This window comes from Calonectris borealis, chromosome 7, assembly GCF_964195595.1.
Source record: "Calonectris borealis chromosome 7, bCalBor7.hap1.2, whole genome shotgun sequence".
In the NCBI taxonomy this organism is placed as follows: domain Eukaryota; kingdom Metazoa; phylum Chordata; class Aves; order Procellariiformes; family Procellariidae; genus Calonectris; species Calonectris borealis.
In genome coordinates, this window is record NC_134318.1 from 35589174 (window position 1) to 35614878 (window position 25705).

The window sequence follows — 25705 nt, forward strand, 5'->3', positions numbered from 1 at the left end:
GCTGCAGTCAGAGCACCATGGGCATATTTTTAAAGCTGAGGATGTAGTAATATATAGTAGTATGTAGTAATGCTTCATAGTCCACTTATGATGCCACAGGCCTAACCAGTTGACCTGAGAAGTCTTAAGTTTAGCTTTACAAACACTGTTTAAACTTTGGTTACGAGGTGTCCCAAGTAACCAAATTACGTTATGTTAAATAGTATTCCACTATTCAGAAACCCCATAGCATGATGCCACTGTGGTATCAGGAAAGTAGAATGAAAACAGAAGCCTGTTGTGCAAGATCAGGAACAGGGACAAGAAGATCAGAAAGAAGAATCAGTGATGGAGGACAGCAGAAGCAAGACCACTGTCTGTATAGGGGACAGAATGAGAAGCAAAGGTTAGAACAGAGTTGAGCAGAAGTTGAACAGTGATCCTAGAAGATATTCTTACTTATCTAAAAGCTGGGGCAAGCCACCAGTCAGGGCCCAGCAACAGTCTGCTAAATCCATCAGTCTTTATTTTTCATGAACCTCTTGTAGATGCAATACTGACAACCTAGGCAAAATCCCAGACCTGTCTATGACCAACTGTAGATCAGAAAGATGACTGCTTTTCCCCAGACTCTGTGGAAGTGGCCTGTGTTAATTTGCAAGGACTAAATATGAGGTAAGGGTCATAAATATCTACTCAGTATAGTTGACAAGCCTGTGCCTAGGCCAGAACAAGATACAACCGCCTCAGCAGGGAATCAGTTGAATAAAAGAATATTGTCTTTTAGAGTGGTCTGACATATATTTTTGTCTTCCCTGAGAGTTTGACATTAGAAACAAACTCAGCTAGAGGAAAGACCAACTGTACTTAGGTTACTCTTCCCCTGTTCCTCTTTTTTTGCTTCACTTTTAATTGAAAAGAAAGGTTTACCAATTAGTGGTGGCAGCAGAACTGCAGAAAATCCTGCCTTCATTATCAAAGGTTAGATGAACTGTTATAAAAAGGTTTCTACCCGATCAAATCACTAGTCTAGGAAGATGAAGATCTAGGCTGGTGTTATATTCTGACGGTTTTCTTTAGGTGAGAAGCTTGAAGGTATGCCCTTCCTTAAGGGAGATACCAGTAAGCACAATAAAATTAGACATATATATTCCTCTACTGCCAGTTAAGGAACTTTCTTAACATCGGAAGATGTGGATATAGTGCACAAGATCATATACATTGCTAAGTTTCAGCAGAGGGTCATTTTAACTTCTCAGTCTTACAGGAAAGCCTTTCATTCATTAAAACAAAAAAAACCCACCCTAAATCTGTGAATATTAATGTAAACATGTACTCTTGGATACATTTATGGTATTTAAAGAGAAAGCCAGAACTTATCATTCATTTGGTCATAACATAGGAAAAGTTTTTTTTTTTAAATGCATTTGTCCATAACTTTTATTTTGAACTCCTAGGAAATATGGGAAGAAAAAAAAGAAAGTGAAAGAAAATGGTTCAGTTTTGAAAGGATAATTGAGGGAGAGGTTGGGGAATAACTGCTAATAGCAGACCATCAGAAGGTCAGTGAGCTTGATGAATTGAATACTTTTGTATTGGAACAAACCGTAGAACTTGTACATAACCTGGTAGGAGCCTTCTTCCATTTGTCCTTGTAAATGCGAGCTGTCTCTTTGGAGGCTTGCCAGAGTGGAACTGCCCATTCGTTATTACCACTTAAAGCAAATGATCATAGCCCTATGGCACATAAAATAATGAGTATATCTTCCATTTCACAGATACGAGGCATATATTATGCTTCACATATGGTCAAATGTGTGCTGGTTTTTGGAAAAGGTACAAAAATTACTACAATGAGTAAAGCTCATAAGGAAATAATTCAGCGAATAGGATATTTTGTGATTGGAGCCATAATTAGTGACTAATGCAGAGCAATACATACGCTTAATGAAATAGGATAGGATTAAAAGACAAAACTAAATTTAGTCAGAACCTAGCTGACATACTCACGTGAACAATTTTAAACGTATGCCTAATCCTATTAGTTTCATCTTTTCACTCTGCTGAAAACTAAGTGTTTAAATAGCATCTTTCATTTGAATTAAAGCAGGCTTCCCTAAGTAGTAAGAACTCCACCTCATGCTATTCCTAATATACATTATGAAAGTGTTCTGCACCAGGGGACAGAGGAGAAAGCGTAAGAGAGGTGGTGCAGGGTTCTTTCTATATGTCAATAAGGCCTGGCAACAAATGACATGATAAACTAGCTGTTTTAATAAGGTGGAATAAAAAGAGGAATACAGATAGCAGGTAAGTCTTATGCCCCTTCAGTTGCTGGGAACCTTATGTGCATGCAGCACTGGATGGACCCAGCATGATTTTCCCCTGGTGTGCTGCACAGATCCCATCCGTGGAGATGTTCCTCCCATACCATGGTGCCTCTTATCTTGTGTAAAAAACAAAACCATGTATCTCCTCTTGACAAGCTGGAAGGTTCTCTTTGATAACACCCACCAGCACACAGGCCAGGCTGGTACAGGGCCTTACAGCAACTAGTTATGCTTACAGAGCCCAAGATCACTAGCTCCTTGAGTACAATGTCTTCTGTGAGGCTCCCAATACAGAAAGTATAACATATATGATAATATATCAAAGTATTTTGCTGTGGTGTAATACACTGTTCTTTTTTTGTTATGCATATTTTATCATTTCATCATGCATTATGCTGAAACAACTGAAACGGCTGGCTGTAAAATTGCATTGCCATTTTCTCTTCAAGATTCTTGAAGGTCACTTCTGTAATTGTCAGGGAATTAGTAATTATTTGGATTTGAATGAATACTTATGAATACTTGTATATTGCAAAATATTCTGTACCTAGTAATTTTCATATTAAACATTCTTCTGTGTGTTCTTTTAAGTAGTGAAACCTGTGGTGCGTTAGATGGATTTTATAAGTATTTTTATTTTATATATTCTTGTGTTTTTTCTGTAATAGAAATAGAAATATAAATATCAGAAAGTTATGTGTGATGCTGGAAATCCCTAGGTTCTGGTAATTATTGATCCACAGAGATGGGTTTCATCTGATTAGAAGAGTAGCTGAAGTTGTATGGAGAAGGGAAGTTGTATGGAAACAGCTTTCCTTTTCAAAAAGATTTTCAAGATTTAAAAAAAAAAAGTAGTCCTGTTTTGTGTCAGGAGCAAACTAAGCTTCTTTTAGACCCTGGGTCTAAAAGATTTCATCACAGGTGAGTGCTGTGGCTGGCAAGAGTTCACAGCAGAATTTGTTTAGTCTCTCCTGATGGAAAGTTGTACAGCTTATTGTTACTGGTGGTCGGACATTGCTCTTCCATGTCGTACATAAATCAGTGCCGTTATCAGTGAGCAGTAGAGTAAGTTTCTTGCCTTCTGAGAAAGTTTCTTGTCTTGTCTGAGAAAAGACTCTGAATACACAGTTATTTATATAAAATATATTTTTGTGTGCTGGTATAAAACCCCAGCATATTCTGAATATTGCCTGCATTTAATATTCTACTTTGCCTTTGAAATAATTCGGAAGAAAAAAAAAATTCCTCTTGCAATAATCTCTATCATGCTATTATAATTTGTTGCATGATATACTGTCTCGTTTATGTGACAATCTTACATACAAAAAAAGAAAAGGAAATTCTTTTAAACTCTTCATTCAAAAATGATCCTTTTCTCTTAGCTCTTTCTTTCAAAATTGCCAACCTAAAGACACTTTCAGACATGAGTCTATTTTTACAAGCCTAATCTGTTTAAGTAGTGAGCTGTTCTTTGAAGAATTTAGTTAGTGTTTTGTGATGTTTAGAAAAAAGTGTGTCAGGCAGACCAATATTATTATTTGAGGTTATTTTCTCCTTTTCTTTATAAGTACATACAAGAGAGATACTTCAGCATCAATGCCTCTTCTAAAATATGTGGAAAGGACTGTAGGGCCAGAGTGTCTGTGTGGACAAGACCACAAATTGTGTGCTGCAGTTAAAGTTGAAGCATATGGTTTTTTGGTTTCTTGGAGTTTAAGCAAAAGCTTTTCTATATAAAAAAAGTGTTGAATTTCTGTTTAGTTGACCATGCAAAGAGTTTTCACACTGACATGAGATAAGGTGTGGGTAAGGGCAGAGTCCAGAACATCTTTTTTCTGCTTTTCCATTTTAATGCTACTGTTGATTATTTCCTTTATGATATTGTAACAAAGAGTCAAGGAGATTCTCTGCCTATTTTTTAATAAAAATAAGCATGTTAAGAATCACCAGTTGGAAACTAATGAAGAGACCAACAGAAATACAAACATTATTCTATAGTCTGCAACTTGTTAAATGATATGACATCCAAGTTAGAAAGTTTTATATTAGTCACAAATAAAATAACACAAAAAATTTCCTTGCAATTTAAGTTTCTTAGAAAAAAGTAATGAAAAGCTAGTCCAAGCTATTAAATGATCCAGATTTCCTCTGGGAAAATATTTATATGGAATTTAATAGGCAGCGATAAGCTTTCTCTTTGTTTTATAAGTCATTCTGTGTATTTAATAGAAAATTATAATCTTGCTGGAGACTTCTGTGGAATAGCCAAGAAAACCAAAAGCAGGATAATCATTTTCTATTAAGGTACTTGGCATTTTTAGAGAAATGTTATATAACTCAATTTGATCACTGTGAAATTCTGTAGGATATTTCATGTCTCTGAAAATATATCTTATCAGTAAGAAAGGTATTTCTCCAGCTCTTATCTCGTACACGTCTTGTCAGCAACATCAGTACGTTGTATTCAGTTTAAATTTCACCTGGTGCCCTAGGTGGTCAATAAAGAGAAGCAATTGCCTCTGAAGTTCAGAGAAGCTAAGTAGCTGAGACACTGCTGTGCTTATAGTGCTACATATATGACTGCAATTTCTGGACCCAGGGCCAGTTGGCATTGTCTAGTTGCAGCGACATTGTTAGGACTAGCCTCTCTAGACAGACAGCACAGCTGTGGTTCTCTGTGGTGCTGCAAAAGAGTAATCGTTATTTTATGCTTAGGGCTATTTTGGGCTTTGGGTTTTTTTTGTTGTTGTTTTTTCATTTAAAGGGTTGGAAATAACATGAAAGATGTATTGCAGCCCACCAGTGTGGTGTTTGTGTGGTTGGAAATAGAGAGAGTATGTTCCATCCTTGAAGGGATGGCATGAAGAGGTGTGGAAAGTGTCTGGGGGTGTGAAGCCTTGTCTGGTAGTGTTTCAGGACTGTGTATATTAGAGGAAGACATATTTAGGAACATTTTCTGTAGTGAATGATCCCCCTGATTGATCATAGAATCATTAAGGTTGGAAAAGACCTCTAAGATCATCGAGTCCAACCGTCAACGCTCAGCAGTTGTCTTGGAGAGGGCCAGTGGAGGGATCAAAACCAGCCAAGGGAGTAAGCTATCACTGAAGCGGCATGGAAAATTAGAGATCCAGTGCTTGTCCTCCCTGCCTGGCTCTCTTTTGTTCATTAGTGGAGACATATCACCTGCGGTAAGTCCTGCAATGGGCACTGACTTTAAGCATATGACTGAAGTGCCTTATTCAAGAACCTAGTCACTCTAGGCTTCTTTTATGAGAAGAGAGAGGTGCCTCTGGAAAGTAGCACACCCTAATTAAAAACTATATAAAATACTTCTTATTTTCATGTGTTTGTGCTACTAGTAATGAAACTCATGCTATTTGGAATAAATATTCTAGCTGCATTTTTATTAAAACTATAGTGTGTTTAATGGGAATGTTTGGTTTGTCTTTTTTTCCCCCTGCAGCTGTGACTCTGAAAATAGGTATCTTGGAAATCCGCTTAGGGGAACATGCTACTGTGAGTACTTATATTTTTAATGTTCAGTACTTAAATGCTGTTTACATATTATGTGATAATTGCATTCCCTTGGTAAAAAAAAAAAATATTTTTCTTAAGATTTTTCTGAAGTTACACACGTTGATATTTTGACTGAAAAATAAAATGCCCCATTGGGCTTGTCTGTTACTTTGTCCACGAGAATGCAAATTAAAGTCTACTAAAAGTTAATTTCTTATGCCTAGGTTAGAGGTACTGACCAAGCCATTGGGTTATTCTCTGTATCTCAACAAATGTGAACAAAAGGAATAAGTAATTGTGTCGTCATTTCAAAGATGGAATTTGTGGTGGGGAAATGCAAATAGGCTAAACAGCAGTATTTCCTGGGGACATTTCAGAATGGTTTAGCCAGTCTGCCTCCCAGGGACATGATACACAGCTGCTCTCCAGAGTATCATAAAATGATACTGTGTGTTGTCTCCTTGTTCTTACTGTTGTAGAAAAGGTGCCTCTGGCAAATTTACTTTAAAGCATTAAATTTCTGATAGTCATAGTGAAAGACCTGGAGGGACGGGAATGCTTATTACCCATGTGCAGAAATCCCTTAGTGAGCTGTGCCAATTTTGCTGTGCCAATATCGATGTTAAATAGTAATTTTAATCATCATAAAAATGTATGTGTTTTTGGAGAACACTCTTTTACCTTTTGTGACTTTTGCACATACCTGCTCAATGTCAGACAATTGGATCCATTTGTCTATTGTTTCCTAACATCATCCCTACATCAAATTTAAATCTACATAAAGACATACCTCTGAATATATTTATACCATCCATTTTGATCTTTGGCCTTGTTTTTTAGCTTTTCATTTTAAAATGTACACAAAAGCTTTGTTTTAGAATCTCTTGAAGGCATCATTTACCTAATAAACAAATGTTTCTTGTCTTTACTAATGTTTCTTTTCTACCTTAAATGGTTTGCATCTGCAAGGTATGTTTTACAGAACAAAATTGACACATACTGTATTACAAATGCTGACATATCCCTAGGCCTAAAACATTTATTCCTCTTGCCAGGTTTTAAAGAAATTTGCTGTGGGTTGTTTTTCTTTTTTCTTTTTTTTCACAGACAAGTTAAGTTGAAATGTAATACTTTAAACTGGAAGATAATTTTTAAATATTGTAGTTTGAAGATACTGTTGACATCATTGACAGTTTACACAAAATACACCAAGTTGAAAATACTCCTTAAAACTGTGTTCTGAAGATATTGTTGATCAAATAAATTCAATTCCATTTGTTTGTTGCATGAGAAACTTTTCTTATTTCAAAACAGAATCTTCAGTATTTAGAAGAATGAATATTTGTATCTATGAATTTTATAAATTTTATAGATTTAAAGCTAGATAATGAGTACTTGAGAAGTTCATGCTATGAAGAGAGTGCTATATAGGCTATTTTGGATATGTGTATCAACATTTGGTTTGTCCTTTAAAAATAAACGTTATTAAATTTAAGAGATGGAAAAGAAATGACAGTAATGAGATTTGTAGACCTCAGGCACCTCCATGAAAAACCTTACTTTTTTGCTCTCGTGTTGCAGGTTGGGTCTATAAATCATGTTGGAGACAAATTCTATTATATTCAAGATACCCTTTCACCTTTAACTCACTACTATTACTTGTCTTCTGTCAGATTTCAAAATATTTTAAAGATCTTGTTGTTCTGGAATGACAAATCTTCTTTTAATACTTTCAGTCATTTCAAATATTGTATATAAATGATTTTCAGAGTTATTTTATCTGGAGGTAATAAGAAGCCTGTGCTAATTTAAAATAATGGAATTCTGTATTTCTTGCATTTGGTGGCTGATGCATCATAATGGGAAATAATTTGTTAATTTGTGGATAACTGACTGACCTAAGATTTCAATGACAATTTCTTATCAGCACCGACCATTACCTGCTAAATCATGTATTAAAATATATATATGTCATAAAGAGATGCTCCACTTTCTTATCTATATAAGTATTTTAAAATATGGCCTTACCATGGACTATAATTTGTATAAGAAAATGTTTCGCTTTTGTACAAGACAGACATTTGGATGGTATTTTTCTGTGCTTATTTCACTACTCTGTAACAAACTTTCTCTTTAGACACTTATATTGCTGCTTTGCTTCTCCTTGAAGTGAAGAATATTCTTATTTTTTACAGCACAGGAATAGTTATTGCTCAAGAGGGAGGAAAATATTGAGGAAAAACAAATTGTATATACTTATGAGCAGCATAAATTTATGAGAAATAAAAATTCTAGACACATTTGTTTCTACCACTTAGAATCAAAATCAGTGAATGGTACGAAAATAGGAATACAACTAGTAATTTGCTTATGGTTGGGATCTTCTTCAGGAAAGCTTTTAGTCGCATGCTTGAGTTTAACCATCTTCGAAATGACCAATTTTAAGTGTTCAAATTTTATCTTTTTTTTCACTTGTGTAAATACTGCCCTTAAATTGGAATGCTTTTCTAAGCTAAAACCTTAGAATTCAATCCTGAGTGTATGGCTAACTTTTGTATGATATTGGATGACCTCAATTTCTCTTTAACTGCAGGATGTGGATTGAGAATACTTGTTGCCTTAGAGGAACTTTCTGCAACTTGTGATATTGTGAATACCCGCTGCCCTATAAAAGTTCAGCTGTTTCCATCTCTTGCTCTCTGCCTAGCTTACCTAGTTCTTGCCTAGTCCTCTCCTCCCTCTTGCCTGTCATTGCTATCCTCAAGCCTAGGAAGGGGGAACAGAGGGGTGTTGACGTAGGCACTGGCATTAACATCAATAAACTGTTTAAGATAGTAAGTAAACTCTAAACTTAATAGAGTTAGCCAGTGGGATAGCACAGATTGTTTTAGTTTCTTTCTTATTTGTCTCCTTTAGTAGTGATGTAGGAGAGTAAGCAGAATATTAATGCTGTACATGGATCATGTTGTGGTTGGAGAAGTGATGCGAGCATGATTGAAAAAACAGGAAAATTACAGATAGGTCTAGCATGATCAAAAACAATGAGATTTATATAGGAAGTAACATGCTGAAGCATTGCAGGGACTTCATCTAAATACAGATACTATGCCAAAAGGATAAACACAGCTAGCAGCAAAGCCATCAAATCCTGGAGATAACAGGAACAGTTTGTTAAGCATCAGATTTCATTCTAATATGGCATTTCAAAACATGGCAGCACTGGACATGGGTAGTTTTTCTACTTTAAATTATCAGAACTTAATAAAACTAGAGTAGGAAATGCATAATAGAGAGGGCATGCAATAGTGTATTATCCAGATTGTGTGAAAATCATCGTCCATTGCTTCTATTAAAATTATTTCCATTTCATTCTTCATGACTTCACTGTATGATTGAAAAAGCACAACAGAGAAAACAAACTTCTCTGAGAGTAAGAGAATGAGAACAAGCCTCACAGATTTAAAAATTAGAAAAATATTGAATGTATAAGAATGCATGAGCAGCTGCATGATGATCTATCTATTCCAGTACCCTGTTGTCAGTAGTGGCTGAATATGAATGCCAGGGGACGAGTATAGCAAATAGACAAACATACAGTGATATTTCTCTCTTTACATCCAACAATTTTCATCTCAGGAATTTTGTGAGAGGAAGGATTTCTTGAGCCAGAAGAGTTTGATATGCTATTGTTTAGGAGTATCAGAGAAAATCTTATCAAAGATTTTTTTTATGCAAAATAAAAAGAAGAATATGAATACAAAAGAAAGCTTCATAATTTAAAAGGTTTTGTTTGTCCGTGTTCAAATATGTCCAGATATTCTTGTAGGTTGAGTACAAGTCTGCTTCTGGATTGTGTCTCTGTGTTTCTGGTAGGGAGGCTCTGTATTCCTAGGCCTTTCTGTTAGAAGCGAACCTTTCCATGAATGATCAGAAGGTGTTTCAATCCATATAGATGAATTCTGAGTGGAGGCCAGAGATGGTTGTGCAGCTGACTTATGCATGTACACAAACCATAAATATAACATTTTGTCATGATGCATTCGTATTTGTTGTTGTTATTGTTCTTTGGTATCTCAGCCAGTGTGATGTATAACAGTGACACCTAGATAGCAGAGTATGCATCCAAATTGCTGGATTAGTTCTTCGCATGCCAGCAATAGAAATACATTGCTGTCGGAATCGGTGCTCCTGGGTGCAAAGAAACATGCAGCAAAACCAGATGGTTTTAGACTGATTGGGAGGAATCACTGGGACAAATGCCACTTCTGTGATTCTGACCTGGGTTATATACAGATACAAAGCTTTAAATCATAAATGGAGAAATAGTTAAACCAGTGTTCTGGAGAAAATGAGAGTTTAAATTTATAATTCATGATACGTTACTATATAGAGGGTGAATTATAAGCTTGCTAAAATCACTTGTTTTGAAAGGATGTGATGCTGCTCTTCATAAACCTTTTTTAGATATCTGTATTTCTAAGGTCAAAAATGTTCCAAAATGTCTGGTTTATGTACATTACTTTGAGTGCCACAGTTCCTATGCTACATTTCAAACAAGAAGTACAACTGATAGATTCTAATACTACTACATGCAGAAGTATAAAAGTTTACAACAGGTCAGTACTCTGAGTGTAAATTGTATTGTTTGCCTGCATAGTTGTTAGAATTTCCAGATGAGTTGAGCACTCAAGAGTTGCCTACTCCACCAAGAGAATTCCAGTCTAGTAGCCAGCTAAGAAAATGTAGTTGAAAAATGTACATGGATTTACATACCATAGTTTCTTATTCCTTTTTATGCTTTAAAAAATAATAATTTTCAGAAGCATTTTTTATTATTTCTGGGTATTACCATCAGCAATGAAGAGAGGGAACAAGTAGCTTCTCCATTCGATTCTGCAGATTGGTTGCCCTTTTAAAATAAGCAGCAGTAGTAGGTTACAGGGGAGCACAGTGTAGCATATGAAACTTTCAGACATTTGAGAAGATTTTCTCAGCAATGCACAGCAAGAATGTAGTCACAGTGCAATAAAATTGCAATAAATTAACAATTTTGATTAATCTGGTGCTTGTCTTTGGAGTGGACAGGCAGTTTCATGGGTCTGTGACTACCTGTGAACTCAAAAAGAAGTGGAAGCTTGCCTTTTGCATTCAAGAGTGCATTATGTATCCAGGGTAACCCTGCAGAGTTTACTGTGCTGCAGAGCAGGCCCACTTTTAAGTTTGTAAGAGATTAGAACATGACCTTTGAGAAGGATTAGAGAATCCAGGAATGAATAGAGGTCAGGAGGGATGGGTCACTTATGAAGAAAATGATTCATGGCTTTTTGTAGTATTAAACCCTATGCACTGATCATTTATTCCACATCTTCACAAGAATATATGCCTCTGATGGAGATATTTGTTGGTTTTAGAGCCTTTAAAAAAGAGGAAGCATGAATGTGTGTACATAAAAGAGGCTGAAAGAATGTACATATTTTATTTCAACTGTTTTCATAGGTTCATTGTGTTTCCTTCCACAGCTCTTTCTAATCTTTCTCTCACCTCAATATTTTATGAAAAGTCATTTGTGGATGGCTTCACACAGTGACTCATCAGCCACTATATCAAATGTTCTTTTGGGATGAAGCATGCAAAATAGGATGATGGCAGGCCCATCTGCAGAAGCCTTAAGGGTCAGGTGTACTGCAGAGCACTGGCACCACTGAGCTTTTCTAGTCAACCTTGTGGGCATGGAGGGAGGAAATGGAAAGCCAGAGAAAACATTGCTGAGTTCTCAGATGTTTATCTCTAAAAAAATCCAACATAATGACTAGGAAGAAAATAATATTCATAGATTCTTTTTTTAATTGTCTTTGGATAAATTTTATTAGCTGTTTTTTTTCTACTTAAAGTATACTGCAGGAAAAATATGCAATCGTATGTGAGCTACTAAATATTTTGCAGCAACCTGAATAATTGGTTTATGGCTTTACCATGGCATTCTAAACTCTGAGCTATAAAATCATTATCGCTCATAACACTCTTGCTTGTTTCCTTGGTATACATACAGAAAGGATAGCAATAAGCAATTCTCTTAGTATGTCAGCAACTCACAAAGATGAAGAATGATACTTTCCTGTCCAAAATTGGTGAGGCAGTATGAAATGTACATTCAGTGAAAACTCTCAAGATAATATCTGGTATCTGTGCAGGGAGCTGGGGAGGAAGAAGGAAATTTTGCTTCTGGCTGTAGAACCTTGTAAGGGTTCTAGTCCAGTCCTCGAGCTGCATTAGCCCCATCACTGTTGACATACCAGGACTTCAAAATGGGCAAAGTGAAGGAAAGTGCTAGTCCTTACCTATAGTCCTTACCATTTCTTATAGTAAATTTTTATTATAATTTAAAACTTTTAAATTATATTGTTATGCAATATGTATGGTGCCTGAAACAAAAACAAACAGTTGTTTCTTGCATCCCATTTATTTAAAATTCATCTCACTTGATAAAGATTAAGAAAAGAAGTCTTAATTACTTTTTGATATCTGGGCTTTGGAGTAAAGGTTCTGATACTCCGTTAGAGGTGTTATTTGTATTTTTCCTTTCTGACTTTTTGTTTGTTTGCAGTAGTAGTAACTAGAAAGATTGTTTGATAGAGGACAGATTGTTAAAAGTAAACAATTTATGGCAACATAGTACCTCTAATGACTTTTTAGAAACATTGGTTCAATACTGTCTCAGAGCAAAAGGGTCAGATAATACATCCTTATTTATGTCAAAATACAGTTTAGGCTTAATCTGACCTATTGATGTGATCTGATAATTCATCCCACCTGGTGTTTCCTTATTATTTGAACATATAATTTCTTTTCTTTTTTTTGTGGAATTATTCATAGTCAAAGTTCTGATATAAGCCAATTTTCAGTAACAGTTGTTATATTACAAATGTTTTAATTTCATAAAAATGGCAGAATTAAAACCATTAAAAGAAATCTCTCTAAATACTATACCAAATTTTCTCTTGTGGTCTAGCTGCCTTGCAAGGATCTGGCAGAATGAAGGGGCCAAAACTTAGGTCGTCATCTTCACAGAAGAGTGGACATAAGCAGACATAAGCAACCTCTGTGAAGGGAATTGTTCTAGGGGCTGATGGGTGCTGGATCTGGAATTGACACTTTGGTCTGATTGCTCTCAGTTTGTGAGTGGCACATTGGGATCTACCATAAATTGCTTCTTGGGCTGCTCCAGCACTGCGGCTTGGAATTTTTTTTGTGAATGGAATCTGTTTATGCTTCCTTTTCCTCATCGCTCCCCAGCATTTGTCTTCCATGTAGGGTGCCACTACTATTTTGCCCCTTCCAAAGAGTTGTTGCTCCTGGATCCCAAGCAGGTAATCTCAGCAGGATTTAGTTCAGAGCCCATTCCGAGGTGTGCCTGTCTTCAATGTTGAGGGTACTACACTGCGATGGCACTCCTCACCGAATAAGGGACTGTGTATAGCGCTGCACAGGGCCAGAGAAACATTGGCTTCCCTAATATTTCTCATACTATACTGACATGATATCTATTTTTTCTTTTCTTTTTAATAAAATAAATTACAGGTTTTACCTTTTCCACTTGCACCGATTAGATCTCACAACAAAAGAGCACTGTTATAAGATGGTTGTATGCTAGTCAAGAAATGCACATATGGTTTAATAGCTGGTGAAACATGTAATGCAACCTGTGTGTAGGCAAAAATGCACGTATATGCATTCGTGGACTTAGAGCATGACATCTTTTATTAAAAAATAAAATAAAAAAAATCAAATCAAATTAAAAAAAATGAAATAAAATGTGTACTAGAGGTGACCATAAAGCACTAGGTGGCAGACTTGTTATACTTAGAGAAAAATTAAACTCAAGAACATTCCAAGGAGAGTATTTTAGAAGATAAATAGCAAGTAGCACTTTTAATAAAACTGTTAGCAGAGATTTTCCAGATATTTAAAAATTATGTTGAAACTTAAAGGGCATAAGCAATAAATTTTAGCTATTGAAAAGGTGTTTGTTTTAGTTGAGTTGTGAGATGTATATCAGCAGTTAGATGCTTCGCTACTGATTTGTAGAATTTGTGTTTCCTTTTTGGGACAGCATTAATTTAAACTAAATACATATTGTAATTGTAAAACTGTCATGCTTGACTTAAAATAATGAGTTCCACCAATTATATCTAACACTGATTGACTTTGATACAGACTGAAACAATTTTTATTATATATAAATACAGTAACAATAATGACTCACATTGTCTTTTGAATATATGGGCTTATACAAATAAGTTCTATTTAAAAAGAAATCTTCTTAGTGTTTAAAGAATCTAGTGGAACAGATTATAGTTTAAATCAGACAATTCTAGAATGGTTTGAGAAAAGATTAGCCTCAACAAACCTATCAACTCAGAACATATAAAGAGCAACAGACAAACGGAGTCTTTGCCTTGAGCTAAAATAACCACACAAACCAACTGTCGCCTTCCAGAGAATTAAAACAATAACCACACCAAGAATCTGAAGCTCGTAATAAAGTATTATGATCTCACCCCAGGTTCTGCGTACTCATTTGCCAAATGCTAGGTTGGCTTGCAGCTTTTTTGGGCAGGCTACAAAAACAGTTTTGCTGCCAATCATTTTCAGACTTTACTGTGAATTGGAGAATCTTTCCATGTATGTATTGACTTTTTTTTAAAAAAAAATATTGGGGATTTTCTTTGTTTAAAAAAAACCCCAGGCTTTATTTTTGAAATGAGGATTATTTGCTTTCTCTGATAGCTTTTGCTGATGTATCAGTGAATTTACTGACTGGCATCCCCTTACAGATACTATTTAATAACTTTTGCCAAAGGAGATAAAGTCTTTTTAGTGACTATTCATTTAGATATACTACCCTAAGTCAAAAGAAGATGGCCACTACCCTGGACAAACTAGCATTCTAACTCCTAGGGAGAAGAAAATAATAGATAAATATACATTATAATGTATGCAAATAAAAGTCTGAATTAGAGGCCTTCATCACCTGATAGACTGTTCCACAGATCCTATAATTATTTTTTATATTATTATTTATCTTGCAAATATAATATGTAGTATTACAGTAAAATACCTATTAGTATAAAATTTAAATGGTATAAATTATGATTATTTATAGAACTATACATTTTTAAAAACTTGATGAGGCAAGAGTGAGAGAGACTTGATGGCTTGGAGAACTCATTCAGAAGAAATACTTTGCTTTGTAGGGGACTCTAGCCCATACGTGAAGCAGTTTTTTAAATGAGAAGGAAACGGGTACAAACATCTACAATATACAATAGTTACAAATATCTACAATATACAATATCTAAAATATACAATATTTTATTTTTTCCATATATTGAGCTGGGCTTCATAGGGATGAATACTTTTTGAATCCTTGTGTTATGTATACAATGTGCTGTGTATGTGTTTGTTTCCCTAACATGTCCACAAAGACAGGAGCTGTCACTCCTCAAACACCTGGGAGGCCTTAGAGCTCCCCAAGACTGGAGTTGTAAGAAGCAAACGCAATAGAAAAGGATCCATCAGTGTCCCTTTACTTTATCTTCTGACAGTGAAGGGAAAACCTTTGTGATGGTTTTACAGTTGCATTGCTTTCTGTGCTGACTTCCCAGGGAAAAGAGAGAATTCTTGATCAGTGAGACTTCAAGGAAAGATCTGTAGTGAAATCTTGAACCAACTGAAGAGAAACACCCCCCCCCAACTTCAATCAGTAAGTGGCTTATGGTTTATGGGAGAGTTTGTGTTGGTTCCTTTGGGAGTTCTTGGACAAACTAGCGCATCATTCCATGTCAGCTGGGGTACTTTTCTCCACTGGCAAATATGAAGCACTTGAGGATAGTTTAGCCTCTTCCATTATTGCAGGCTAAACAACTAATGCAACTGTCTAGTTATTGTGAGGTATGCTATTCAGGTGTCTTGTGTGCTGACTCATCTAATCTTAGCACACATATTTGTAAAAGTCAAGAGAGCAGTCAGTAATATTTTCAACTTTAGAATTAGTGTTGTGAAGCCCTTGCAGGGTATTTGAGTGAGGGGCTCTGTAGAATCATTTAAATAAATCGAGGGTTATTTCTATTTCAAGATGGCAACAAAACCTTGGATTATATAAAGTTTAAGTCGTCTTATATTAGGTTAAATGTGGACATTGTCAAGTTCAACTTTCTGATTGGCTAACTTGGCTCAATTTCAGCATATTGTAAAGTAGCCCATGAGTCCTTAATATTAATTTCTTGTCACTTTTTCTTAGCTTGAAGTGTGAATATTGTTTTAAAATATGTTGCAGAAATACAATCCATTGACAGCAAAGTGTAATTTGCTAGTCATTTGATATAAAGGGTAATGCTGACATAAAATGGAAGAGCAAACTGTGTGAGGTCAAAAAGCAGCAGTATACTTAGCAAAATAGATACAATAGCAAACAAGACAGTAAGGGAAAGCTGAAAAATGTAACTGACAAGGAATATGAGGATAGACTATATTTGATTTGTCTTTTTATGTTATGAGTAAATAAATATGCTTTACTGTGCTACCCCCTTAAGGAAATGCCACAGCCATCAGAATAATTTTGGAAAAATGACAAGCTATGCAAAATGTCGGCAGAAAAATCTTAAAAGGGCAAAAATCTCACATTTTTCTTGTCAATGAAATGAGAATTTTAGAATTCTACTCTTGTTGAGTAGAAATAGGTAGCACTTCTGTACAGGTTTTTGAAAACATGTCTAGACAGATTTTAAAGTGTTAGAGCCTTTCATGGCACTAGGAATGAGTGAGGAATGAAAGAGAAGATGAAGAGAGGTCATTATTAGAATGAACAGTAGACTAAATGGTAGAAAGAGAAAAATGAAATTAATCTGGGAAAGATAATGTAAAACTACATCATGCAAATATGACACTATCTTCATGTTCATTGTCAAGGATTCCCTACCACAATCTATGGTCTATGAAGGTCAGGTATAGATAATATGAACAACCAGTGGTTTTCAAATACCAAGAACAAACAGACTGTCAGTATTCATTACAGTTTGTTGTTCCTTTTTACATGATTATCCAGTTCCTAGAAAAGCGGTGTCAAAAAGTTTGTGCCTGATATCTATCAAAAAGTAGTGATGTCTATCAATTGTTCTGTATTAAGCTAATCATCTGAAAAAAAGAATAAATGAGGAAGAGGTTTATTCCGTTTACGCATTTCAGCTAACAGTACTTTCTTTCCATGGCCAAAAAAGTCATGAATTAATGAAAGCACAGCTGAATCTAGTTCTTGGTTTATAGCAAAAATAGTGCTAGGAAAACAGAATATTTCTTTTCATCTCTCGCAGCTGTTTGAGGTGGAAATTGACTATTCCAAGTCACTTTTAGAAAGGAGTCAGTGAGCCCTGCTGTGGTGGCCAACTTCCCTCTCTCAGGCAAAAAATATATCTCTGAAGAGTGGGTGACTGCTTTGGGGTTGAGAAAAACAGCCTCTTGGGATCCATTTTTCCTTCTTCTCATTTGTAAATGTTTGGAATTTTAATATTCCATCAATGTTTTTTGATGAATTGGCACTTAATTCTTAGCATGAGCAAAAAGCAGTGAGAATGTTATTATTTAAATCAACAGATTTTACTTTAAGTATACGTGATGGTATTTTAAATAAAAAGGTGCTTGTGTTACACCTTCTTTTCAAAGTTGTAATGCAAAAGCGTTCTATTGTCCATTGTGCAAGGATGATGATTTAGTATATACTTTTTACAATACAAGTATCTGTTGCAATTCTTGACTTTAAAATAGAGGAGACTGCACAGTGAGGTATATGACATGCATCATTTCTGTCCAGTATGAAGTGCAGTTTTGCTGAAAGTGCTCTGGATTTATTTGCCGTGAGAGATTTTAGTTCTCAGAACTAACATGTTAAAATTGTTTGAGAAACAGCAAAGGATATCAGCAAAGTTGAAACATCTCAACTTCAATTTACATTGTGTATTTTGTACAAATCATGTGGAGTCAAGAAACGCGGGGTAAGATCTGACATTTGGACTGTAGATTTAAGGTTTCTTAAGCAAAGTTCAACTAAATAATGAGAAAAAAGAAGGAAGCGAATTTTGAAAATGTTGAGATATTACAGGGGCACCTACTTATCTGTGTATTTATAGCCAATTCACGAAGTGCATGTTCTGTCTCCTTGTAAAGCCTGATCAACCAGTAGTTGCTTCTTTAATTGCTGAAATCTGTGTTGAATTATTTGAGAACCAGGACAAAAATTCTGCTAATAATCCACATAGAAGTTATTGTGTGAATAACTTCTGAATATTCTGAATTTATATGAAAACTTGAGCATATACAGATATATAAGCATAAACAGTTTTTAAAATAGTACTTATATTTTTGCCATGTCCAGTGTAATTTTATGGGCTTTGATCCATTTTAGAAATAAAAATAAATTTCTTTATTTCTGAAAGGAAATAAAGTACCTTATTTGTAGGGATTATACAATAAACTGAACGTTGTAAGAGCAAGATTTAAAATAATGTTAAAATTTGACTGATCTCATTAACTATATGACAAGAAACATCCCTCTTTGGCAATAACATATGAACTCAAGCAATAAATTAATGTTGTTCTTTCTTTTCTTAGATGTGCCATTTCAGTTGTCAGAACAAGCAAATCAGAGATCTCTTCAATGCATATAGACTACATAACTAAAGAAAAAATCAGAATCGGGTTAGAGAGTATTGATGCTAGTATATTGCAAAATGATGTTGCATGTTAGAGTGTAATATTAATATGAGTGTTGTAAAGCAGATGAAGCATCTAGTTAATTATGAAGAAAATTTCCTGTAGAGATGAATTTGAATTTCTTCCATAAAATTTTCATGAGATACTTTTTTTTTTTCTTGGTTTTGTTTGTACTTTTCTGCCACTTTTCTAATACTTCAAGAATATTACAAGAATTAAGATATTAAGACTATCCATTTGACAAAACAAAAGTTCATTTACTGAGTAGTTCTTACTATCAAGTAATAACACTTGTATTTTTGACTAATCATAATGCCTGTGCCATGAGCTTTGAAATGCTCCATCACCAGAGAAATCTAGACCTTTTTTCTAAAATTGATGTTTAAATAACTGCCAATTGATGCACTCACTTTTCTTTGTTGTTGTTCTTTTACTAATATTTTGTTCATAATTCTCTAGTTCATTGGTTTCCAAACTCTGTTTATGGACCATGGTGCTGGGCAGAACTTGTAGAGGGTCTGCAGCTGTTCACAGAAACCCCATCAGTTGCAGTGTTTTCAGTTAAGAGTTTGGTGAAGAATCTATGAAAAAAATGAAATCTGGCTGTGGTGTATGGTTTAAAAACTTTAGGAACATCATCTTTAGACTGTATTCTTAAAAGACCCCAGGTAATTATATATGTTCCTCAGTTTTAGATCTCAGCAACAAGTCTTCTCTTGCTTACCATAGCGTTTACATACCTACATATTTACTTCTATGGCTGTTACAGTAAGATGCATCTCACCTAACTAGCTTTTTAAAACTTAAGCGTCCAGCCTTAATTAACCTTCTAGGTCTTTCTATAGTCAAGGGTTGCTCATTTGACCTCTGTGCATCTGTCTTAGAAAGAGATAGTAATCTTCAGAAAGTTTTAGTGAATACAGAGTAAGCCTAGGCTATTAGTAACATTTAGCTGAATAAATTTTAACACAGGTCAGATTTTTCTGTATCTGGCCCTCCCTTAGGATCAAAATTGACAACTTATTAGACTTTTCCAAATAGCAGCTGGAAATTTCATAAGAGAAAAGATTTCTGTTTAAAATAAAATTTAGTTACCCGATTTGCTGATTATGACACTAATTGCTATGTCTTTTTGTGGGCTTTTTAGCCTAGTACATTTTTTTAAAGTACAGTAAAAGAAACAATGAATTGTTATTGCCGTATGTTTTTTGAACACTTTGAATTGCTGTGAAATTCATTCTCACATGCTCTTTCTTTACATAGAAAAAGGCAGATAAATAGTAAGTGCAGGAGTATTTTGAAGCTCATTCCGCTCTCATTACATTTAGCAAAAATGCAAGTTTTGCTAGTTTATAGTAAAGACTTCACAGTAAATGACTTTTTGTTTTGTCACAATGGACAAGTAATGTTGGACACCAACATATTTCAATATAACAATGAAAATGAGGCAGTGGATGACTGTTAGATACAGACAACAGGGGAATGAATCAGGCAGCTGCTCTGAAAGTTCAAAATAATTATCCTGACTGAAAATAGGTCTGGTGGTAACCCCCTAATTTTGATGTAATGCAAGCAGAATTTATTTTGGTCACAAATGAATATGATTTATAGCATTTGATAATGGAACTTGGTTTCAAAAGTGACATTTTTGCTGATAGAGAGCAATATGAATAGGACTGTTCTCAGCAAACTCTTACTGGAAATAGAGAACAATCGCTAGAAAGAGCAGGAGAGAGACAAACTGCCTGTGCAATGAGGAGGTGCGAGTATGAATTTTAGAATCAGCATGAACAGAGAGTTCTCTAATTAGAAAAATGTGGGAACACTGACTGCGATGGGTCTGATGTTGCAGTCATGAGGGAGGGAGCTTCCTACTCTAACTTTAAAAGTTATTTCAAGAAGTAAAAATAGAACAACACTATTTTATGAGGTTTCTATTCACAAAATTAGTTATTGTAGTTAAGTAATACTGAATTATGATGAGAATGTACCAACTCAGGCACGTAATTGTCTGTTTGCCTTTTAGTGTAATGAAGATATAGAAATCATGTTACTGGTGGAAGTGAATGGTTGAAATATAATTTCTTAATTGTAGTCTTAAAAGTTTTTATTAATACGTACATGGTTGTACATAAGGCCAGCCATTTATTTAGTGAATGAAGAAGCTTTCCATCTTTTTGTTACCTATCCTTTGCTATTAAATGTTTTAATTTTCTGTATCATGGCTAGTACTCTTAATAGGGTACCATCTCTTCCTTCAGATTTAGTGATTATCCCTCCATCATCATTTCAAGTTGGCCATAAGGATTCCCTTTGCGTAAGCACATGCTGACATATTTTTATGTCCATTACATTAGTTTTGAGCATAATTTAAATATTATTTTTAGTTATCAGGAAAAAAAAGTGAAAAACCCACTTTGTTAATTGATCAGGTAATGATCATGTAATCCTCACCCAACATTTGTAAAATGTGATAATTAGGTTGTAGTTGGGAACAAGACTATGTTGTGAGTGGGTCTGGTTGCATGCTCTGTTCATATGGCTCTCTGACATACATTGCAGTACTTTTGGCTTAGAATTTTTGCTAAACTTTGACTTTTGGAGCCAAATGCTGCACATATTTCTCAGAAATGTTGTATATATATGAAAATCTTTTGCCATGTTGATCAGCTTTAGACATGTGTATTAAGAAACTATGTGACAGGAGCCATGGGAGAATGACCAGTAGCCAAAGGTAGAAAACCCATGAAGTGTTCAGTTATGTACATTCCTGCTCCATTTCTGGGAACGCAGGTTCATTCTTCCCTCTCTGCTGAGAGAAGAAGTGAACTGGAACGCTCTACTGGAAAGATTTGGGGAAAGGGAGAAGCCATCTCAAAGGTAAAGCAGTTCTCTAGAATTTACTCCAGCCTGATTCTTAAAATTATTTAATAAAAACCCTTCATTGAAATATGCTATTTAGGCAGCGGGTGCCAGGAAAGTGGAGGAATTAAGGTTACTGGCACAATCATTTTTTATTTGCTTCTTTATTAGGGCACAATTGTACAATTTTTAATAACACTGGTATATACTATTTCCCAAAGAACTTTCCCTCTACAATGTGTGGAATGAATTTTTTTGCGGGGGATGAATCAGTGATCATGTAATGGAAAGATGAATATGTGTTCCTTTCCTATTTTGTTGTAAAAGTGGAAAGAATTACAATAAATGACGGAAGGAGCTGCAAAATAAGAATGATCACATATAGTGTTATATAATTCAAAATATTATGAAAAATCAAACTCTAGGTATTTCAGATTGGCTACTCAAGATTAATGGATGTTTTTGTCCTTGATCTCTTTGTTTCATTTCCTGTCCTATAAAATGGGGCTAATAATGCCTGCTCATTTCACAGTAATGTTGTAACAAATTCATTAACTTTTCTGAAGAACTTAGAAAATGATAGTGATGAATGCTATAGAAAGCCACATTAGAAATTAATTTCATCTTTAGAAAAGGGTTTGTGTAGCATGTAGTAAATGAGGCATGGGCCCAACACTGAGTACTGAATGTAGAACAAAACGTTGAATAGCTGCCCATTAAGTGAGCACTCACCCAAAAATAATTCACAGGTACCCTTGATTGCAGTGGTTCATTTTACAGTCTTGAATATTCCTCTTTAACATACCTTTTTGTATATAACTTTATCACTAATTTATACTAAACATATCCAATTAAAAAAAAATATATTTTTAAATAATTACCAATGTAATTAAATATTCTTAGAGAGTTGTAGTGGCACTCAGAAATACTGAAGTAGAATTTCAAATCAAGACTTCTGTGTGGCCTTTGTTCTTTTGGGAACATTTTGGCATTTTAGAAAACAAAGTTTGCTTTTAATACAAAAGCTTGAGTATGGGAATAGGTCTGTTCTTTGTGGGATATAAGTATAAAACTCCCATATTAACCATATTAAAATTCATGGGCCTTCATTATAGAAAGAGAACAGTTTCTTGAAAATTAACAGCAATACTAGGATTAAACGATTGCTTTGAAATTTATTTTCCTCATTTAATTAAGTGGCTTTCTTCACCTAATTATTGTTGTGTTCTCACATGCGCTCATTTCTGACATTTTGAATTGATTTTAATGATTCCTTTTGACTGTGAAAGCAGTCAAGGGTTTTGAAAAAATCAAAATAGAAATGCGAAAAGCCTCAATAACCATAAGTCCTTGTTATATTTGACCGCTGGTGATGTCAGGATGGTATTGTGGTCTTATCTCCCAAAGTTCTTTTTCTACTTTATTCAATGATTTTTAATACAAAATGAAGCAACATGCCGGGGAACAGAAATTACACTGTAGGACTCCCCTCTCCCTGCTGAGTGCCTGTGTCATTTGACTTCCTATGGTCTCTGTCTCTCTGTGTGCAAATTGAATCTTTTTTCCCTGCTGGTGTGAATCCTTCTGCTGCGTCTCCCTTGACTACATGAAGGCAACAGGGGCACACACCCTGCTAGGCAAAAATAGGAGGAGTTGGGTTTAATACTATCCAAAAGAAGGCAGCCTACAACTTCTCCTGGTGAGAGCTCTGAAGAGGAGGCCATGCCGCAGTGACGTGGTGGCCAATGTTTGTGAGGAACTCTGTAGTAGCTCTGCTTAGGATGCACTGGGTTGACTCCTAGAGAAACTTTGACTCAAAAATACCCAGCTTGTGGATTCCAAATACTGTGTGTGGTGGAGTATTAAGATCTGAGCTGTGGGCTCTGAGTTTGTGTAGGAGATTTCTATGTCCGCAAGAACTTTTCCTGTGAAACTTCAGACATAAAAGTTCAGGGAGTTTAGAGATACTCTAGAGTGTGGCTGTTTAAATTCTCTCTGGCTGCCACTTGAGTCACCTGTATCTTATATCAGATTTGAGATGAAGGTCTGGGCTGCATATCTGAGCCAACAACACACTAGATGTTTTATAGTCATTTGTACTAGCACAAAGTAGGAAGGGATTGTTGCTGTTGTAATGTGATACTGGTTCTGTCTCTTTCCCTTGCTCATTGGTGTAGGGAAACTCTGAACATCAGTTTTTTTAAAAAAAATTTATTTCAAACATATTAAGTGGGAAAATGTAAACATGGAGGATATTGATGGCATAAAAAAAATGAAACGCTGGGTATTAAGATTTTACTGAAACAATCCAAAACTAAGATGAAACTGTCTTCTGCATATTTCCAAAAGGTCAGGTATATGTAGAAAAGTAAGGAATTGTTAAAAAAATGGTATGTTTCAGGTAAATCCTTTTTCAGTTAACTTTTTTTAAAAATAAAAGAATGCAACAGTCATTCTGTAATGTCATTAAAATTTTTTCCATAGTTAAGAGTCTATGCAGTGCTCAAGATAGTTAACTACCTAGTTTCTTTGGAAAATCATTATAGCTAATTGACACTTTGTGAATTTAAAATGTGTTGAGAATTAAGTTTAGATTGAGGAAATATGTTTTGAAAAAAGGTGGGATTCATATTCTTGATTTTTTAAATTCTTACAGAAAAATGAAAGTCACCAAAATGAACCACAGAGTACATCAATGGTATTTCTAGAGAATCAAAAATTTTCTTCTATAATTCACTAAAATAATTCTATAAGTTTGTGTATTTAATTTTTGGATGTTAATGGCCATTGATAATATTTTGATTGCCACCTCTTATGGAAGTGTTGTTGTTTAAATTTGTTTATTTTATTTTCAGTTTTTGAAAACAGTTTAAAAATCTTTTTTTCATAGGTCAGCCAGATGAAAATTATAAGATTGCTTTTATCAGGTGTTGCTCATATGGCAGTTTGATGATTATGTTTAATATTTGTTATCTTTGTCATCCTATGCTACGATATAAATGCAGTGAGATTTTTTTAGTTTCTGTTTATATGTGATACAAATTTCTTTCCTAATTGAAGCAATCTGTTCTGTGTGTGTCTTTATAAACAGAAGCACTTCTGAAAAGTCTCATGTGTTTATGTAAAGGGTAAAAATACTTATGGTGGTTAGTTAAAAGTTTACAGTAGAAACAAAAATACATGGAGTAAAATTTCAGGCTTCTCTAAATTCCTGATTGTAAATATACACAACAATATATATCAACAGGATATACTGAATGTACTTTAAATAGCTACATCTATATTTAGCTATTGTACATTTGGCTCATTTGGCTATTTATACATTTAATTATTCAGAACAAGTCATACTCTTACAACTAAATTTTACTTAATTTTGTATTTATTTCCAGGCTAAGCTGTCTCGGCTGAATGGCACTATGAATTGGGAAATACGGTGTGATGTACTGTGTAACTGCTTAGTTTGTTTATGTGCACTTACGATTTATTGGCATGGATTATGTTTTAGGGTTATGTTCAGGATGGGGCTTGGCAGTGGGAAGGAAAGCTGTTCTGTCTGCTGCAGTCTGTTGAAGGTGAAGCCTTCTGGAGGAGAGGGAGGTGATATTTTCCCTGGGAGCTGCTGAATACATGTGGGGGAAGGCTTTCCTATGTATAGACTGAAACAAATGGAAAGAGGGAGGAAGGGGAGAGAGACAGGCAGCAGCAGGATGCAGTAGATGGAGGAGAGACTTCTTCACAATCCCTTTTCATTTCTACTCTCACTTTGAATTTCCTCTTAAATTACTTCTACTAATTTATATTCTAATAAAATCTAGCTTTAGAGCCTTCCAGAGATTTGGGATGTTTGATTTAAGTATAGGTCCAGGCAAATCTTTCTCAAAGTTTTGGCCAACCAGAAGTATCCTCACGATGAAAATAAACCTTCTTCCAAGCTGTGAAACTTCTTCAGCATGATTTTGCAGTCCTCGGAAAGATGGGAAGGAGTGTTTGCTTAGTGTCAGCCCTGTCGTTTGCACCCGACTTCATTTGCACTGTTGAATCATATAACTACATTAGGCAGTGCCCTCTGCTTCATTCAAGTCATATGCACTTTAGGTATCTTCTCTGAATTAGAATCGTCTATGAAGAGACATCTATTTCTGCCCTGCAGCATCCACTCTGTGGCCAAGATAGGTTTAATGATTTGTCCCTCTCTACTGCAGGTCTCGCTGCAATAAAACCTTCATAATTTGTGTCCATTAGTGCTAAGA

At 35.0% G+C, this 25705-nt stretch overlaps 1 protein-coding gene across 1 annotated transcript in view; it reads left to right on the forward strand.

Annotated features, from left to right (window-relative positions):
* Nucleotides 1-25705, forward strand: part of ATRNL1 (attractin like 1) — a 543008-nt gene that overhangs the window by 203397 nt on the left and 313906 nt on the right. Inside the window, exon 21 of the mRNA XM_075155134.1 lies at nt 5776-5828. Within this exon, the coding sequence (XP_075011235.1) occupies nt 5776-5828 (53 nt within the window). The remainder of the gene's footprint in view (nt 1-5775; nt 5829-25705) is intronic.